Source organism: Cucurbita moschata, unplaced genomic scaffold (genome assembly GCF_002738365.1).
Source record: "Cucurbita moschata cultivar Rifu unplaced genomic scaffold, Cmos_1.0 Cmo_Scf00006, whole genome shotgun sequence".
NCBI lineage: Eukaryota > Viridiplantae > Streptophyta > Magnoliopsida > Cucurbitales > Cucurbitaceae > Cucurbita > Cucurbita moschata.
This window is the reverse complement of record NW_019268522.1, coordinates 2,762,560-2,782,464: the sequence shown is the minus strand read 5'-3', so window position 1 is coordinate 2,782,464 and position 19,905 is coordinate 2,762,560. Positions and strand designations below refer to the sequence as shown.

Here is a 19,905-nt window from a genome sequence, read left to right as displayed (position 1 = left end):
TAGAAACCTTTTCCTAGCAGATATGTTTTAAAAACCTTAAGCAGAAAATCAAAAGGGATATCTCAAGAGAAACCCATTCTTTATAAGGGTGTAGAATCCTTTCACTAGCAGACATGTTTTAAAAACCTTAAGCAGAAACCCAAAAGGGAAATCCCAAGAGAAACCCAGAAGGGAAATCCCGAAGAAACTCAGGAGAAACCCAGAAGGGAAATCCCGAAGAAACCCAAGAGAAACCCAGAAGGGAAATCTCGAAGAAACTTAGGAGAAACCCAGAAGGAAAATCCCGAAGAAACTCAAGAGAAACCCAGAAGGGAAATCCCGAAGAAACCCAAGAGAAACCCAGAAGGGAAATCTCGAAGAAACTTAAGAGAAACCCAGAAGGAAAATCCCGAAGAAACTCAAGAGAAACCCAGAAGGGAAATCCCGAAGAAACCCAAGAGAAACCCAGAAGAGAAATCCCGAAGAAACTCAGGAGAAACCCAGAAGAGAAATCCCGAAGAAACCCAAGAGAAACCCAGAAGGAAAATCCCGAAGAAAACAATATCATGCCACAATGTTGTTGTTTACCGAGAGAAATGGTAGTATCTTATTTGCTCCAATACTCTCGATGCATGGATGGTACAAATGAATCCAAGGCTCTTGTTGATGCATGTGCATCAGTTCCCCATTTTACATGTCAAAACTCCAAAAACTCGACTCAACTGGTTATCGCTCACATTCTTTATTTGTACTATTCATTTTCGCATTATCTTCTTGCTTCAACTTCTCCACTACTGTCGTTATCCATAGTTAAACTTTGTTATCCATAGTTAAACTTTCGAGACGTCGGGACGTTCAAAGAGGAATCAAATCAAACTATTTTGCAAAGGTAAAGGCTCAATGGCCAAGGAAAATTCACTCAAAAGTTTATAATTTCAACTTACATTCAATGAAATCTATTGTTTTCAATGTACAAAATCCAAATTAGATAGAACCAAAGGATATAAATCCAATTTTGGGTTTATTGAATTTGAAACCAAAGGTTCTCTCTCTCTCTCTACACTAAACCTTTAAATAGAATGTTGATTCGAAGGAACGCCCCACTTCCCTTCCCTTCCCGTTCTTTCCTCTCGAAGTTAGAACTTAGAATCACGAGGCTAAAAGAAGCATGTACAAGAAAGAACTTGATACTGATACCGATACTGATATCAACAGCTCGTATTTACACCAGTTGATTAATGCCGCCACCCTAAGTTCAGTCGAATCAAAATACTGAACCAACAATGAAGAATCATCTGCGATGACTTTGAATCTCTTCGTTAAGAAGAGTCAGCACGTCTCGATCAACTGTTGACCTATTATCATTTAAAAGAGTATAGAGTGAGTTTAGTTCCTCCGGGTTTGCCTTCTTCAACAATCCCCTAAGTACTATATCGACTCTACCAGGCCTAGGATTGGCCTCGTGATTCCTTTCGATTGTTTGCAAGTTTTGACTAATTTGCGTCGATTGAGATAGTTGTGGATTGTGTACATGAGGCCGAGAATAGGGCCGAGAGTCCCAATACTCACAACATACTCGATTTTGATCGATCGCCTCAATGGCCTGCGTAAGTACAAAACAATGCACCAATATGAGAAGCCTATTCAACCATGAATCGATATTAAATATTTGGAACATGCCCACCGCAACAATGTGACCCGTGCACGAGGCACCTAGATACCGTGCAACCACTGGTGTTCGAGAGAGATTACTAAGTGACTAAAGAACGCGTTTAAGAAGTGATTTACCTGAACAATTGCCGGTGAGGTAAACCCGAACATTTCTAACCCATCTAAGCTCCCGGGAGGCTGTAGAGGAGGGAGATTTGTTCGACCCAACTTATGTTGCTTCGCGATTTCGTGATTGACTCGGTTTCTAACCAACTCCCAACATCTGCAAGCAGAGACATGAACGAATACCTCACTTGGACAATGCTCCAAAACAACCTGTAAAGAGATTAAAGAATCTAAGTATAATAGATATATCCAATGACAATCACAAAATGTAAACTTGAACTCAAGAAACAAGCAACAATCAGACAAGCAATACAAGACACTTGAGAGTGGAACTTGACTATAGTTAAAAGATAGAAAACAATGCCCTCTTAAATAGAATAATTAGCGACTACGACATAGATGATCACCTATGGCTTACTAAAACGTCGGTTGGGGAGGAGAACGAAGCATTCTTTATAAGGGTGTAGAAGCCTCCCCCTAACAGACGCGGTTTAAAAAAACATGAGGAGAAGTCCGAAAAGAAAAGCCCAAAGAGGACAATATCTACTAGCGGTGGGCTTGGTCTGTTACAAATGGTATCAGAGATAGACACCGGGAAATGTGTCAGCGAGGAGGCTGAGCCATGAAGGGAGGTGGACACGAGACGGTGTGCCAGCAAGGATGCTGGGCCCCGAAGGGGAGTGGATTGTGAGATCTCATATCGGTTTGGGGAGGAGAACGAAGCATTCTTTATAAGGATGTGGAAACCTCTCCCTAATAGACACGTTTTAAAGAACCTTGAGGGAAAGCCCAAAGAGTACAATATCTGCTAGCGGTGAGCTTGGACTGTTACAAATGGTATCAGAGTCCAACATAGGGCAATGTGCCAGTGAGGAGGCTGAGCCCTGAAGGGGGGTGGACACGAGGCGGTGTGCAAGTAAGGACGTTGGACCTCGAAGGGGGGTGGATTGTGAGATCCCACATTGGTTGGGGAGGAGAACGAAGCATTCCTTATAAGGGTGTGGAAACCTCTCCCTAGTAGACACGTTTTAAAAACCTTAAGAGAAACTCAAAAAGGAAAGGCCAAAGAGGACAATATATGCTAGAGGCTTCACCTTTCGGGCTTCCCCTCAAGGTTTTTAAAACGCGTCTGCTTGGGAGAGGTTTCCACACCCTTATAAAGAATGCTTCGTTCTCCTCCCTAACCGATGTGGGATCTCACAACTTCTCTCCATGAAGCATCCTCTATGTATCCACTCTTTGTATCCGAAGATATATTCAATGAGTTGAAATACAAGATCATACAAAAAGATATATTCAATGAGTTGTTTCCGAACGATGAACTACTCTCCTTTTTCAATCACGGTCGTACCGTATTGCGGACATTATCCCGAAAGGAGCTGACAAGCTAAGTCTAGAACGAAAAAGCCATCGAGAAAAGGATAAGGAAGTGAGGTGATGTAGAGAGAACGGAGGGCGCAACAAGAAATACAAAAATATACGTATAATCACACAAAGTCGTATAGTCTTCGCTCTAAGAAGTGACAAGAAAAAAAAAAGTACGAAGTTCAACGAAATTAACGCTAAATATCAAGGTTAAAAAATTTACCATGAAAAGAGGTCCATCCCGTCCAACATCGAGAATTTCAGAAACGTAGTAACATACAGTTGACGGATCTAAAACGCTTATATACTTGACCCGGCTCTTAAATCCTGCAAAATAAACATAAGTACGTAACGAGTGAAAGCGGGTCATAGTTAACACATCGAGGTAACAATCGATCTTTCAAAATCTAATGAAACCTGTAAAACAGAGATTTCAATACCTTTTGGAAAAATGGCCCGACTGTTCGACCAAGACTTTCCCGAGATCACGTTTCCATATTCTAAAGGCTCGACATTGCAGTTAATCCTCCGAACGACCTTCGCCATTCGAGGACCCTTTTGCCTCAAGAATCTGTCCACATTAGCACAAGAAGTAGCGCTTGTTCCGACGTTTCCCGGCTTAGCCTCGATCGGTTTTCCAGAGCCACACAATTGTGGTTTTTGAGAATCAGTGTCCGTTGAAGCTCGAAATAATATATTACTATGACCTAATCCGACTTCTGAAAAACTATTGTTCTGAACGGCATTAGCTGCATTTCTAACCGATAAGTTCACGTTTGAAGACTGTTTATGATTTAAAGGTTCAACGCTCGATTGACAACTATTCGATGTCCTGTCTTCCTTTTCGACCATGGTTGTTGCATCGGTCACCGGGGTACGCAAGATTGCATTTTCATTGTAGTTGCACAGGCTAGCCTTAGAATCAACCTCAGCGAACCGATCTGAACTTTCAGCTAAACCATTTGAAATCGTCTTCTTATACTCATCGCCTTCATCATCACTTAGTAGAATGACATTTTCAGGACACGTTTTATGCACTCGATTTTTCGCTTCTACCAAATTTAGAGCATTTGTATTGGTCGACACGAGTTCATGGTTTTCGCTTTTCACCTCAGATTTACGGTTTTTCTGCTCGACTTCCGTCCCAGATCCATTAAGTGTAGAAATTACCTTCTTATCTTCTAGATGTGAAGCAGTAACTTCTGATACCTTTTCGGCACGGTGAGACGGGCTGTCAATAGCAGTTAGAGTTGGCAATAATGAAGATCGAATCAAGAAATCTTCCAACCGAGAATTCACGAACGAGTTGGTTGATGATTGAGAATTCAACTCCCTCGATGAACTAAGCGCCAGACCGAGATCCTGCCTAGCCCACCTGTATATTGCACTTAACTTTCCTTCCAATGCTTCAAGAAGTATGTTCAATTCACTGATATCATAACGAAAGAGAAAAAATTTCTCTTCCCATGCACAAGAACACAACTGGTTTGCATGATTCAAGCACACATACTTATCTGGTGAACAACGGCACCCAACTGCAGACAAATGCAAGTCAAAGAGGCATGAACTGCATTCCCTCTCATTAGAGGCATCAAAGTTGCTTTCCATCTTCATTGCCCGAGAAGAACCGCACGGAATGTTCCTCCGTGCACACTCCAGCTCAACACGTGTCTGCCAAACAATGCAACTCAGAACGTTTATTTATGTCCATTAGACCATTCAAATGGGGAAATTCTCAATCAACGCAATATATAGCAATATATAGCTACATGTTACTGCCCAAGCCTACTACTAGCAGATATTGTCTTCTTTGGGCTTTCCCTTTCGGACTTCCTCTCAAGGCTTTAAAACGCGTCTGCTAAGGAGAGGTTTCCACACCCTTGTAAAGGGTGTTTCGTTCTCCACCCCAACCGATATGTGATTTCACAATCCACCTCCCTTTAAGGCTCAGCGTCCTCGCTGGCACTCATGTCTGCCAAACAAAGCAACTCAAAACATTTATTTATGTCCATTAGACCATTCAAACGGGGAAATTCTCAATCAATGTATTATATAGCTACGTGTTACAACCCAAGCCCACCGCTAGCAGATATTGTCCTCTTTGGACTTTCCTTTTCGGGCTTCCCCTCAAGGCTTTAAAACGCGTCTAGTAGGGAGAGGTTTCCACATCCTTAGGGTGTTTCATTCTCCACCCCAACTGATATGGGATTTCACAATCCACCCTCCTTCAAGGCCCAGCGTCCTCGCTGGCATTCGTGTCTGCCAAACAACGCAACTCAGAACATTTATTTATGTCCATTAGACCATTCGAACAGTGAAATTCTCAATCAATGTATTATATAGCTACGTGTTACGGCCCAAGCCCATCGCTAGCAGATATTGTCCTCTTTGGGCTTTCCCTTTCGGGCTCCCCCTCAAGGCTTTACAATCGGTCTGCTAGGGAGGGGAGAGGTTTCCACACCCTTATAAAGGGTGTTTCGTTCTCCACCCCAACCGATGTGAGATTTCACAATCCACCCCCCTTCAAGGCCCAGCGTCCTCGCTGGCATTCGTGTCTGCCAAACAATGCAACTCAAAACATTTATTTATGTCCATTAGACAATTTGAACGGGAAGATTCTCAATCAATGTATTATATAGTTACGTGTTACGGCCCAAGCCCACCACTAACAGATATTGTCCTCTTTGGGCTTTCCCTTTCGGGCTTCCCCTCAAGGCTTTAAAACACGTTCGCTAGGAAGAGATTTCCACACCCTTATAAAGGGTGTTTTATTCTCCACCCCAACCGATGTGGGATTTCACAATCCACCCCCCTTCAGGACCCAGCGTCCTAGTTGGCACTCGTGTCTGCCAAACAACGCAACTCAGAACATTTATGTATGTCCATTAGACCATTCGAACAGGGAAATTCTCAATCAATGTATTATATAGCTACAAGTCTTTAAACTAATGCATTCAGACAATAATAACCAAGTATAGTTATTATACATGAAAAACGAACCACGTTTGCCCATTGAAATTACTTTTAACATCAACTTCGATAAATAAATAACCCTTTGTTCAGATTTAACTGACCAGTAAATATAAGTAACAGAGAGAGAGCTAGGATTTACCTTGAATGCTCTTGCTAGGACTCCATCTTTTCCACAAACATTATTCCATCTTAAGTTATCCAAAGTGTTCCTTTTCTGTAAATTAAGTTCCCAGTGTGCTCTCACAGCTTCCCTCGCTGCACCGAGCAGTAGTTTATCGTGAGAAATAGTAGTTCTTCGTCCCTGCTCACGATATAATTCTACGGCAATTTGACCGTGGGGCAACCAGTCAACCGGAGCGACATTAACTGCCTCGGCACAATTGAAACCACTGTTGAATCCCGAATGGTATGCGCGAGGGAAGGTCAAAACAAACTCTCCAGGATTCTGAATACACCTATATACAGGTACACCCTCAGATTTCAGTATGGACGGAGAAAGTTGCGTAACCTGCTCAATAATAAAACTTCGAAGTTTAGGCCGACATTTTGACCGTTGCTACGGACAAATATCAAAGTTGAAAAAACTCGCAGCCTTCGTGTTCATTTAAGACTTTAAGTAAAATAGGTTCTTTGATGTACTTGGACATATAAACCGTGAGAACATTATTAGGAACAAGACCACTTTAAGTTAGCGAAGAAACTTGCCAATTTATGAAGCAAATCGGGTTGTTCGTCGAAGAGATCAGGTAAATGCTTTCTCATAGCCTCTTCTAATTTACCGGCACCGTTTCCTGGAACACCGTACCATACTTTCGGATCTCCCCAGTGCAAGTAATTCAGAGAGTAGAGGTGGTGATCTTCAACGTGCTGCAAATATACATCTTAAAACATGTGAGCAAACAATTCAAGCAGCTACCGAACAATTTCGTGGGATGTAATATTCATGATGTTTACAGAACCCCTGAAAGGTATAACTATAGAAAGTAAAGATATTAGACAGTTTACACCAAGATATCACTCGGTAAACATCTCTCTAAAGTCCCTCTACCTAGCAAGAGTGAACCAACTTCGCAAAGAACGGATTCCAAACATCATATGACACACTACAACTCCAAATCAACTTCGCACCTTCGTCAACACCCTATCCAAGGTGTTAACTCTTACGTGAAGAACCTGCCAAGCAAAAAACTTCATCTTCTTTTGGATTTACACATTCCACAATGAGGCGAAGATAGAATCCCTTCGAGGAGAGGGAGAGAGGGGTTAACCAAATGAAGAAAAAAGGACCTACACGAAAAGCCTGCAGCCAAGCTAGGGCTCCAACAACGAACATCCCTCCTCCTAAAGTACAATGAAACTCCCTCAGCAAAGAAAGGAGGTTGATAATGTAACAGCCCAGATCCACCGCTAGTAGATATTGTCCTCTTTGGGCTTTCCCTTTCGGGCTTCCCCTCAAGGCTTTAAAACGCGTCTGCTAGGGGAAGGTTTCCACACCCTTATAAATGGTAGTTTGTTCTCCTCCCCAACCAATGTGGGACATCACAATCCACCCCCCTTCGGGGCCCAGCGTCCTCGCTGGCACTCTTTCCTTCCACCAATCGATGTGGGACCACCCCCAAATCCCCCCCCCTTTGGGGCCCAGCGTCCTTACTGGCACACTGTCTCGTGTCTACCCCCCTTTGGGGAACAACGAGAAGGATGGCACATCGTTCGGTGTCTGGCTTTGATACCATTTTTAACGGCCCAGATCCACCGCTAGCAGATATTGTCCTCTTTGGGCTTTCCCTTTCGGGCTTCCCCTCAAAGCTTTATAACGCGTCTGCTAGGGGAAGGTTTCCACACCCTTTTAAATGGTGGTTTGTTCTCCTCCCCAACCAATGTGGGACATCACAGATAACATCCAACGTTTCCCTATCGGACAAAGAACGTCGAAAGCCCAACATAGGCAAGGGACATGGCCAGTTGAAACGAGAAAAGAAAATATGAACTAGAGTCTACATGTGCACACAATGACCTTGCCCCACAAGGTCTAGTCTTTAGAAATCTACTTTTTGGGGGCTAGGATGACTCGTTTTATTTCATTCATCAATGAAACTGTCTTTCCTCTCGAAAAGAAATAAACGATGAAAAATTCCTTCCATAACCACACGTGCAGAGGAAAAGTAGAAAATGACGTCATAATGAAGAAATAAGTAACCTCACCCAGCAAAAGGACGAAAAGCACATCCCAATATACAGCCATGGTACCAAGACTCCAGATATATTACTGCTCTCATAGCTAAGGACCGAACCGGGAAGCTTCGGAAAGTTATTCAGGTTCCAGCCAGATTTTACATACTTATCGTCATCTGATGTATAGCCCTCTTGACAGCAACTTTTCGGAAAACCGCTGCCAAACTCTCCAGTTTCTAAATCAGCCCCATAGAGCACCTAACAAGGAGAAAACAAAAACAAAAAGTTTAGATCAATGAATTACGGTAGAGTGGTGGAAATATACACGAAAAATAAATAAATCTTCTTGAGAAAATTGTACAGAGCATGTAAAGAAAGAAACCGAAAAAGAATTCCAATATTGACACTCAAATACAAACCTCGATCTCTTCCGTTGGCTTCTCTACCATCCGCCAATATTCGCCCTCAATATTTTCCACAGACGGTTTCCAATGCTCGTTCTCTTGCAGCATGGAGGGATTACATCCCTTAGCGGTATCATGGAGTGGTTTACTAAAATACTGAGACTTAAAGTCATCGGCATATTTTTTAAACGATTCTAAAGTAAAATCTGTACCAGGATCAAATCCAAATCTTTCTGTCGAACGAGACCCCGCATCTTCATTTTTTCCATTTAAGGTGGTAACATCAACCCCCTTTCGATTAACCCTCCTCCTTTTCCGTCTCATTTGATTGCAAACTCTAAAGTTCTTTCTTATTGAATCCCGATTCTGAAGCTTATCGATCCTTTGGACACGAGTTGCAAATTTAGAATTCTCCCAAATATGTTTCTGCTTCAGCGGACATGGAGGTTTCCAAGAAGATGGCGGGACAATACGACAAATCCCATATGGTTCTGCTTCTGTTCGTATGCTTGCTATATATGTCAAAGTATCTTCAAATTCCTGCCACAATTGTGACAAATTTGAATGTTAGAAAATTCACAGCAGTAAACTTCAAAATAGAGGGCCAAAACGTGATAATACACGAATCCAGAAGCGTTGATAAACACCTCTTCATTTGGGTAAAACACAGGAGCGGCCTCAAGGTCCGGTCGGCAGGATTCTTCTGGACGCCATCTCGCAACAACCTGTTCCAAGATTACACTCAATCAAACATTCTCAAGAAAAGGTATTGATAGAAAGAGCAGCAAAAACGGCTAGTTGATCGGTTCAATTTAAAGAATCGCATCATATTCATTCTTGATCATTCGAACTACTAGCCTCTCTTCCATTATTCTGTGAATGACGATTTGTGTTTCGAGCTAAATTAAGAACTTTCGGGAATCTGACACGACTGATTTGAATTTCTTAAATGCAAGTTAAGAAAAATATCCATCAAACTAAAATGTTTCTATACATTAAATAGTTATAAATGAAGGTTGATATGAGTGATGACCTTTTGGCAATTATTACATTGAGGACATCCACGGATGACCCCCTTCGAAAGAGGCGGCCTTGACGAAAAATTCTGCAACCAAAACCATGGAAAAAGGCTTAACAAAAAAATCGCAATCCCGGAAAGGAAAAGAAAATTAAGACATAAAGAAGAATAGCGCAACAGAACAATCAAAAACTAACCTGATCAACGCGCTTAGTATCAAGCTTGTCGTCGGAACAGTACTCAAATTGTCTATAGTTTATACATGGTTTACGTCGGAGGGCCCTTGTTACTTTTGGAACATCGGCAATTTCTACCTCAGTTTCCACTTTAACTGGTTGTGACTCGGAGATGGTCGTCGGCAAACTAACAGGGACGTGAGCTTTTTCATGATTGTGCGCTTTCCCTAGAGGAAAGGATATATATGACTCGAAACCTGGTGGAACTGATGGAAAGTCATCACTATCTTCTTCCACAGAAACTCGTATAAGCTCTGTCCCCATATCACAGTCTATGGAGGAAAAAAAGAAGGAATATCAGCCTTCAATGTGTTCATTGTACAAAGATTTGTCAATCAAAACAATCTCGAATGCAACTTTTTAGCTACATACAGCTTACCCCGAAACTAGAGCAACTATGTCACGTGTAAGAAAAACCGTATCTAGTACCACCATATCTGCAAGACAACCAAACATTGCAAAGTTAACTCCATGATAACAACAACTCGGCCTTCCCAACTACCAGTGCCGGGCGGTGGCAAACACATGATATGTTATTAACTATATTAATTCAAGACGTTCTAACTCGCAAAATTATTAAAATGGTAGCTTATCTTCATTTCAGACTCAAACAATCAAAGCCATGAACAAAAATAAGCATTTGGAGCATTAAAAGAAATGACAATCTATCTACACTAAAGTAAGAAGACACGTTCTTGTAAGAAACATAAAACTTCATGACTGGTCAAAACAAGACGAGAATGGCAAAAAATGTAATAAGTATCGTGAGTCCCACATTGGTTGGGGAGGAGAATAGAACATTCTTTACAAGGGTGTGGAAACATCTCTCTAGTAGACGCATTTTAAAAACCTTGAGGGAAGCCCGAAAGGAAAGCCCAAAGAGGACAATATCTGCTAGCGGTGGACTTGGACATTTACAAATGGTACCATAGCCAGACACTAGGCGATGTGCCATCGAGGAGGCTGAACCTAGGGGAGTCGATTGGAGGGTCCCACATCGAAACGAGTGTCAGCGAGGACCTTGGGCCCTGAAGGGGAGTGGATTGTGAGATCCCATATCGGTTGGGGAGGAGAACGAAACATTGTTTATAAGGGTGTGGAAACCTCTCCCTAACAAACACGTTTTAAAAACGTTGAGGGGAAGCCTGAAAGGAAAGCCCAAAGAGGACAATATCTACTAGCGGTGGACTTGAGCAGTTACAAATGGTACCAAAGCCAGACACACCGGGCGATGTGCCAGCGAAGAGGCTGAACCCCGAAGGGGAGTGGATTGGAGGGTCCCACATCAATTAGAGAATGAAACAAGTGTCAGCGAGAACGTTGGGCCCCGAAGGGGGGTGGATTGTGAGATCCCACAACAGTTGGGGAGGAGAACGAAACATTTTTTATAAGGGTGTGGAAATCTCTCACTACCAGACGCATTTTAAAAACCTTGAGGGAAACCGAGAGGAAAAAGCCCAAAAAGAACAATATCTCCTAGCGATGGCCTTGCGTAGTTACAAGTACGACACGCCCCGTTTACAACTTCAACACGAATAACATAAATATCACCCCGAAAAATGAACCCTAAAGTTCAAAACAATCAGGTTTCTAAAATTTGGTAATCAAACAAGGCTGGAAAATTAAAAACAAACAAGAATTAACAAGCCAAACTTCTTCCAACCGATCAAAACTATTTTCTTTTAAACAACAAATATCATTAACAGAGCTCTCTGGGATTTGAACAAGAACAACTCTGTACCATTCATCACTGTTCTCCAATTCTCAACCAGAAAATGCAACACAGAAGAATCCAACAAGACCCCTTTATTCATTCCATTAAAAACAATAAAAATTCCAGAACAGGAACAAAAAAAAAACAAAAAAAAAACCCTAGAAATTCAAAATCAAATCAGAAAAAAAGGGTCAGAACCCAAATGATCCGATCTAACCCTAACAAGACAAACAAGACTAACCTTTCAGGGTATGCCCTAAACAATCGAATCCATGAAAATTCACCAAGAATCCATGAAAATTCGGCAGAATATGAATAAAAAAGAACAATTAGTAGCTTCCGTAAGCAGCCAAGACAGTGGAGAAGGGTAAATCCGGAAGAAAAATTAAGGAAGTACAAGAACTGAAATGGATTTGAATGAACAAAAAAACAGAATCCCAGACATTTCAGAAACTTGTAGGAAAAAACCCTAACTCAAAAGGGGTAAACCATATATAGCTAATAGATTAAATGCCCTTTTTCCATGGTTTTGTTCTGGGTTTAATTAAAGTAATAATCTCCACAAAGAAAGAACGAAAGGGGGAAAAAATACGTCGTTTTGGTTTTTTGTTTCAGATGAAGACTAGGGATTAGTCATCAATTTGGTGCCCTACAAAAAAGGGTATTTGATGAATTAAAATGAAAAAAATAATCAGATTCTAATTTTCATTATTTCTTTTGATTTTAGTGAAGAAAGTTAAATAAATATTATGGAGGAAGGGATTTCTAAGGCTGCCTTTGGATAAATTTATTATTAAAAAAAATAAAAATTAAAAACAAGTGTGGAAGGGATGGGGGCATTTTCGTAAATACAAATTTCTTTGAGGGGTAAAAGAGTAAACGTAATAAATTTATTAAAAAAAAGACTGTTTAATTTACTGAAAAGAATTAAAAAACCAGTGTGGAAGGGATGGAGGGGTAAAAGAGTCAACTTTGTAAATTTATAATTAAAAACAAGTATGGAAGGGAACATTTTCGTAAATACAATTTTTTTTTAGGGGTAAAAGAGTAAACTTCATAAATTTATAAATAAAAAAAAAAAAAAAAAGATTATGTTTAATTTACTAAAAAACAAAAAAAAAAGTTAAAAACAAGTGTATAAGGGAAGGGGGACATTTTCGTAAATACAATTTTTTTTAGGGGTAAAAGAGTAAACTTCATAAATTTATAAATAAAAAAAAAAAAAAAAAGATTATGTTTAATTTACTAAAAAACAAAAAAAAAAGTTAAAAACAAGTGTATAAGGGAAGGGGGACATTTTCGTAAATACAATTTTTTTTAGGGGTAAAAGAGTAAACTTCATAAATTTATAAATAAAAAAAAAAAAAAAAAGATTATGTTTAATTTACTAAAAAACAAAAAAAAAAGTTAAAAACAAGTGTATAAGGGAAGGGGGACATTTTCGTAAATACAATTTTTTTTAGGGGTAAAAGAGTAAACTTCATAAATTTATAAATAAAAAAAAAAAAAAAAAGATTATGTTTAATTTACTAAAAAACAAAAAAAAAAGTTAAAAACAAGTGTATAAGGGAAGGGGGACATTTTCGTAAATACAATTTTTTTTAGGGGTAAAAGAGTAAACTTCATAAATTTATAAATAAAAAAAAAAAAAAAAAGATTATGTTTAATTTACTAAAAAACAAAAAAAAAAGTTAAAAACAAGTGTATAAGGGAAGGGGGACATTTTCGTAAATACAATTTTTTTTAGGGGTAAAAGAGTAAACTTCATAAATTTATAAATAAAAAAAAAAAAAAAAAGATTATGTTTAATTTACTAAAAAACAAAAAAAAAAGTTAAAAACAAGTGTATAAGGGAAGGGGGACATTTTCGTAAATACAATTTTTTTTAGGGGTAAAAGAGTAAACTTCATAAATTTATAAATAAAAAAAAAAAAAAAAAGATTATGTTTAATTTACTAAAAAACAAAAAAAAAAGTTAAAAACAAGTGTAGAAGAGAAGGGGAACATTTTAGTAAAAACAATTTTTTTAGGGGTAAAAGAGTCAACTTAATAAATTTATTAAAAAAAATTATGTTTAGTTTACTTAAAAAAAAAACAAGTGTGGGAGGGATTGGGGACAGTTTCGTAAATACAATTTTTTTAGGGGTAAAAGAGTAAACATAATAAATTTATTAAAAAAAAGATTATGTTTAATTTACTGAAAAAAAATTAAAAAACCAGCGTGGAAAGGATGGGGAAAGGGGTAAAAGAGTCAACTTCATAAATTTATAAATTAAAAACAAGTATGGAAGGGAACATTTTCGTAAATACAATTTTTTTTAGGGGTAAAAGAGTAAACTTCATACATTTATTAAAAAAAAAAAAAGAAGAAAGATTATGTTTAATTTACTGAAAAAAAAAAGTTAAAAACAAGTGTATAAGGGAAGGGGGACATTTTCGTAAATACAATTTTTTTTAGGGGTAAAAGAGTCAACTTCATAAATTTATTAAAAAAATTATGTTTAATTTACTTTAAAAAATGAAATAAAAAAACAAGTGTGGAAGGGAATTAGAAAATTTTCGTAAATACAACTTTTTTTAGGGGTAAAAGAGTCATTTTCATAAATTTATTAAAAATAGATTATGTTTAATTTACGGAAAGAAAATAAAAAACAAGTGTGGGAGGGAAGGGGGACATTTTCGTAAATACAATTTTGTTAGGGGTAAAAGAGTCAACTTTATATATTTATTAAAAAAAGATTATGTTTAATTTACTGAAAAAAAATAAAAATAAAAGCAAGCGTGGAAGGGAATGGGACATTTTCGTAAATACAATTTTTTTTAGGGGTATAAGAGTCATCTTAATAAATTTATTAAAAATTTATGTTTAATTTACCGAAAAAAAAACAAGTGTGGATGGGAATGGGGACATTTTCATAAATAAAATTTTTGTAGGGGTAAAATAGTCAATTTCATAAATTTATTAAAAAAAGATTATGTTTAATTTACTGAAAAAAAAATAAAAACACGTGGGGGAAGGGATGGGGACATTTTCGTAAATACAATTTTTTTTAAGGGGTAATTTAGTGAAAAAAAGAAAAAAAAAACAAATGTGGAATCGAATTGGGACATTTTTGTAAATACAATTTTTTAGGGGTAAAAGCGTCAACTTTATACTCGTCGTCATTGTTCCGATGCTATATTATAAAAATTTAGGGTAAATTAATAAAAAAATATTAGTATTTTTTTTTTTTCTTCAAAAATATTTTTAAAATGTTTAAAAAAAATAGTTTTAGTGTTAGGTTGGTATGAAAATGGTTAATATTTTATTTTTAAAATATTCTTAAATTTTAAACTTAAAAAACGTCCATTTGACTCTAAAATATATCATTAATATCTTTAAAAAAAATTAAAAGTTTAAAAATACATTTAGAGTCGGTATTATGTTTAAAAATTGCTCATAAAGTTTTAAAATAACGCTCTTTTATCTTTATAAAATAATTTAAAAAATTTTATCCGAAATCGTCTAATTATCTACCAACATTTTAATTTTATTTCTATAAGTATTTTTAAAATGTGGTATTAACGATAAAGTTATTTTTTAATTTTTAAACGATAAGAATTGCACGTTTTCTTTTTTGTGAGTTCTCGAACATATTTAAGATATCTTGTTTATAAAGTTCGAGATATTATTATCAATCGAATTTAAAATTTTGTATGTAATATTTTTTGAGTTCGATTTATAAACTTTTTTTTAATTCTCAATATTGATTAATTGAGTTGGTTAGTAATTTTTTTTTTTGCATATGTATTTATTTTATTTGTATTTAACTCTATAAAATTTTTATTATTTATTTTTGAAAAAAAAATTAACCATTTTTAATTATTTCGAAGCGTATCAAATGAATAAATAAATATTTTATTTAACCAACCAACCTTTTATTTTTATTAAAAATAAAAATTTAAATAGAATAACTGGAACTAACCCAACCAAAAAAATTTACTGTTGTATTGAATCGGGTTAATTATTTAATAAGAAGTTGAAAAAATTTACCACCCCAACAACGGGTTTGTTCTAAAACTGTCTCAACTCATCTAACACAACTTACGAACACCCTAATTTTTACATTCCTTTAAACTATTTTAGCCCAGACCCGTAGACCAATCCCTCGAGGAATCAGCCAAAGTCAAGATGGTTGGCCTCTCAAGAGTCGACCTACACTAGTTTAGCCAACCCCACACGAGGGTAAATCCCTCATTAAGTCGGCCAAGACTTCAATCAGTCCATCGAGAGTTACCACACAAGGGTAAATCCTAGTTCACCATGCTAATCATTAAGTCTGCCAAGACTTCAGTCCATCGAGAGTTATTCAAGACTCATTTCGCGAACGAGCAAAACTAACCTTAAGGGACGAGACGAAAACTAAGATTTGGTTAGCAACCAATCCTCTAACCCAACGACATCGTTCTATCATTCCTTTGTTTAAGTGTTATAATTAACATCAAAATAATAAGAAATAATTCTCTACGAGTTAGAGTTAATTACTGTACATGTCTACAGTCTTGCTCGAATCCCAGTTCAACAAAGAATACAACAGTGAGTGGAGACAGATTTCTCCTACGAAAATAAAAATTATATTCCTCATCCCCAACCCATTAAATACCAGCCCACCCAGCTAATTTTTTTATGAATAAATATAAATATATTTTAAGACACAAAAATAACTTTTTATATATATATATCTTTATTTACTTAGTAAATGAATTTTGTAAATTATAAAAAAATTATTTGAAATGAATATTAAAAAAAAAATAATAATAATAATATATATATATATATATATATATATATATATAAAATGGTGAAAATTAATATATTTTTAGTGCGCTACCGTCAAGGCTGATGATCGGCACCCTGAAAATAGGAATGAGCCCTAATTTCGAAGCTAATTTTGAGTTCTAACAGCTCTTTGGCCATGGCGGGTCCTTTCTCGGCTCCTTCTGCAGCTTCTTCCTCATCCGGTGCCCAATTTACGTATTCAAATGGTTCTTACTTTCCTTTACCTTTCCATCTCCAGCAGTCTGCTCCAGCCGCCCCTGCTCCCCAGTATCCCACTCCCTATGTCGCTGCTCCGGCTCCTCCAGCAGTTCCACTTCCCGTCGCCTCCGTATATCCGACTCCTGCTCCCGCTCCGGCAGCTTACAATCTCCCTCAGTACCAGCAGGTAAGCAAAATCTGCATGCGATTGGAATTCGTGCTGCGGGATTGGGGTTTTGTTATTTTGTGAATAGGGTTTGCGGGAAAATGTTGTTCGGATGGACAGGGATTTGTTTAGATGAATTTATGGTGTAATTTTATCATTTTCCTTCTTATAAACAGGCCCAGCAACTATTTCAAAGGGATGCCCAAACGATAACTCCGGAAGCTCTTGAGAGTGTTAAAGCTGCGCTTGCAAGTAGTGAGATCGAGCATAAAGCAGAAACAAAAAAGAAAGCTATTCCTCGCAAAGCTGCTGGTCAATCTTGGGAGGACCCAACACTTACTGAGTGGCCTGAAAGTATGGATTGTCTACTTTATTTGATTTCATGTATTTGCAATTACTGGGCTTGTTTTGGCGTGCATTGTTTTTTCTTAATTTCTTTTTCTCTTAGGAATAGTTACATATAATTGATTTTGATGTTTGATATCAACTTGGCGTGCATTGTCTACTTAAGAATTGTGGAGTAGAAAGGGGGTAGAGGTTTCAAATGAAATGCATTGATTGAGTTGGTGAAAAGAAAAATGGGGATTAGATTCATTCTCACGGTGAACAAGCATGGCCAAACCCGCCTTGCTCAATATTATGGACATCTTACTCTTGAAGAATGTCGAGCTCTTGAGGGTGAAATTGTTTGGAAATGCCTCCTTTGTTATAATAGGTTCCTTTTGTCAAGCATTGGTGATGAAAATGAACCGGGAATTTTGGAAATCATTCGCTTTTTGGTGGAAACCATGGACTGTCATTTTGGGAATGTGTGTGAGCTAGATATAATGTTCCATCTAGAAAAAAAGCACATTTCTTAATGGAGAAAATGGTCGATCAGGTTGTTAGGAATATCCAGACGAAGTCCCTAGAGAAAAAAAGGTTCAAATGGAGATGGAGAGATTGGATTGGAGTTGTTTAAGATCGATTGATTTCTCAATTTCTACAATGGGAGGCCGATTCACAAGATTTTTGCAGCTACAGGCTTGAAAAGAGGATATCTTCTCCATCCCTTATCGTTCATTCTGATAGTAAATTTTTTGAGCAAGTTGGTCTTTAATAGTGTTGAGAAGAATTTAGTGGAGCATTTTAGGGTGGGTTCAGGCTCCATTTATGAGATCTCATATTGGTTGAGGAGGAGAACGAAATATCCTTTATAAGGGTGTAGAAACCTCTCCCTAGCAGACGCGTTTTAAAAACCTTGAGGGGAAGCTCGAAAGGAAAACTCAAAGAGGACAACATCTGTTAGCGGTGGACTTGAGCCGTCACAAATGGTATCATAGCCAGACACGGGGCGATGTGCTAGCAAGGAGGCTGAGCCCCGAAGGGGGGTGGACATGAGGCGGTGGGCCAGCGAGGAGGTTGAGCCTCGAAAGGGGGTGGACACGAAGCGGTGTGCCAGCAAGGAAGCTGGGCCCCGAAGGGTGGTGGATTGGGGGGGGGGGTACCACATCGATTAGAGAAGGGAACGAGTTCCAACGAGGACACTGGGTCTCGAAGAGGGTGGATTGCGAGATCCCACATCGGTTGGGGAGGAGAACGAAACATCCTTTATAAGGGTGTGAAAACCTCTCCTTAGCAGACGCGTTTTATAAACCTTGAAGGGAAAGCCCAAAGAGGACAATATCTGTTAGTGGTGGGCTTGGGCTGTTGCACATTCTCTCGCACCTTTAGTTTGCTAATTGCATCCTCTTTTCTGCTCAGGGAAGGAGAGTTCCTCTAATAATCATGATGGATTTTTGTCCTCTTTGATGCTATTTCAGGCCTTAAGATAAATAGAGGGAATAGTATTATCATTGACTTAATTATGATCCATCTAAAGTGGATTCTTGGGCATCTTCGGTGGGTTGTGAGGTTAGTCAACTCCCTTGTATGTATTTGGGTCTTCCCCTAAGGTGGTAGTCCAAAGAGTGGTTCTGGAACCCTGTGGTGGAGTAAATCCAAAAAAGGGTTTTCTTGGAAAAAAAAAAGGTTTTTCTTTCTTTAAGCAAGGGAGACTTCCCTTGATTCAGTCTGTGTTGAGTAAGATTCCTATCTATCTCCCCTCAGTTCAAAATCTCAGTTTCTGTGAGTAGAAGCATAGAGCCTTATGAGGAACTTTTTACGGGATGGAGTTGATAAGGGTGAGGGTTCACATGTGGTAAGATGGGAGATTGTTTTGAAGTTGGTGGCGGCTTAGAGTTTAGGCATTGATACTTTGAGATTATGTAATAAGACTTGTGCCAATTTTCTAGGGAATCTAATACTCTGGTGTAAAATCATTATGAGTAGATATGGACCACACATTTTTGAGTGAGCACTAAGTAATGGATTAAAAGGTATTGGCAAAAATATTTGGATCATTGTGGCTGAAGGCTTCCCTTAGCTTCTAGTTCATTAAGTGTTTTGTTGAGAATGGGTCTGATACTTATTTTAGGGAGGATAAGTTGGGTTGGTGGCAAGCCTCTTTGTGAGTTGTTCCCACAATTGTGTGACTTGTTTGAGAAGAGGTTGCATTCAATCACCTTGGCGTTGATCTCCTCCCATCCTTCCCCTTCCATTTTTTTGACTTTCGTTATCCTCTTTCTAATCACGAATATTTGGAGGTTGTAGGTCTTGGTGTACTCTCTAAATTTTTAGATTGTATGTAGTTTTAACTTTTATCTTCCTCAGCTAGAAGTATTTCTTACTTTGGATAACTGTCCATTGTTGTTTGCAGATGATTACCGTCTATTTTGTGGTGATCTTGGTAATGAAGTGAATGATGACGTGCTCTCTAAAGCATTCTCACGATTTCCTTCCTTTAACATGGCTAGAGTAAGTTTATTTTTTTCCAACATTCTACTTAATTCACCTTTTATTTTCACTTTTTTTGGCATTCTGCGCAATGATTAGTTTCCTTGAAGTGCTCTGATTTGTTTAAAAGGTGGTAATGCATCAGGTGCCTCTGTATATACATTTGCATGTGGTTATGATATGTCCATGGGTTTCTATTCCTTGAATCTCTCTCTCTCTTTTTTTTTTTTTTTTTTTTTTTTTTTTTTTTTTTTTTTTTTTTTTTTTTTTT

The 19,905-nt window shown here is 37.9% G+C and overlaps 2 protein-coding genes across 5 annotated transcripts in view; one reads left to right on the top strand and one right to left on the bottom strand.

Moving 5' to 3' along the window:
* Positions 1-893: 893 nt before the first annotated feature.
* LOC111444024 (lysine-specific demethylase JMJ18-like) lies at positions 894-12,287 on the bottom strand. 4 transcript variants are annotated; one of them, XM_023081932.1, is made up of 14 exons: positions 11,879-12,287; positions 11,665-11,727; positions 10,303-10,360; positions 9,885-10,195; positions 9,703-9,774; positions 9,317-9,394; positions 8,685-9,209; positions 8,296-8,523; positions 6,799-6,960; positions 6,233-6,601; positions 3,561-4,791; positions 3,344-3,447; positions 1,768-1,965; positions 894-1,582 (listed from the first exon to the last, which is right to left on the bottom strand). In XM_023081932.1, the coding sequence occupies exons 4-14, from the start codon at positions 10,185-10,187 to the stop codon at positions 1,271-1,273; spliced, it is 3,582 nt and encodes a 1,193-aa protein (XP_022937700.1). In that variant the 5' UTR covers positions 10,188-10,195; positions 10,303-10,360; positions 11,665-11,727; positions 11,879-12,287; the 3' UTR covers positions 894-1,270. The 4 variants fall into 4 exon arrangements, with proteins under 4 accessions (XP_022937700.1, XP_022937701.1, XP_022937703.1 ...); XM_023081933.1 differs by lacking the exon at positions 11,665-11,727; XM_023081935.1 differs by lacking the exon at positions 11,665-11,727 and having other exon boundaries at positions 10,303-10,362; positions 12,138-12,287.
* A 4,209-nt stretch (positions 12,288-16,496) lies between these two features.
* The window catches only part of LOC111443965 (RNA-binding protein 42-like), a 6,768-nt gene continuing 3,359 nt past the window's right edge, over positions 16,497-19,905 (top strand). Inside the window, exons 1-3 of the mRNA XM_023081841.1 lie at positions 16,497-16,841; positions 16,997-17,174; positions 19,558-19,655. Of these exons, the coding sequence (XP_022937609.1) occupies positions 16,593-16,841; positions 16,997-17,174; positions 19,558-19,655 (525 nt within the window). The 5' untranslated portion in view covers positions 16,497-16,592. The remainder of the gene's footprint in view (positions 16,842-16,996; positions 17,175-19,557; positions 19,656-19,905) is intronic.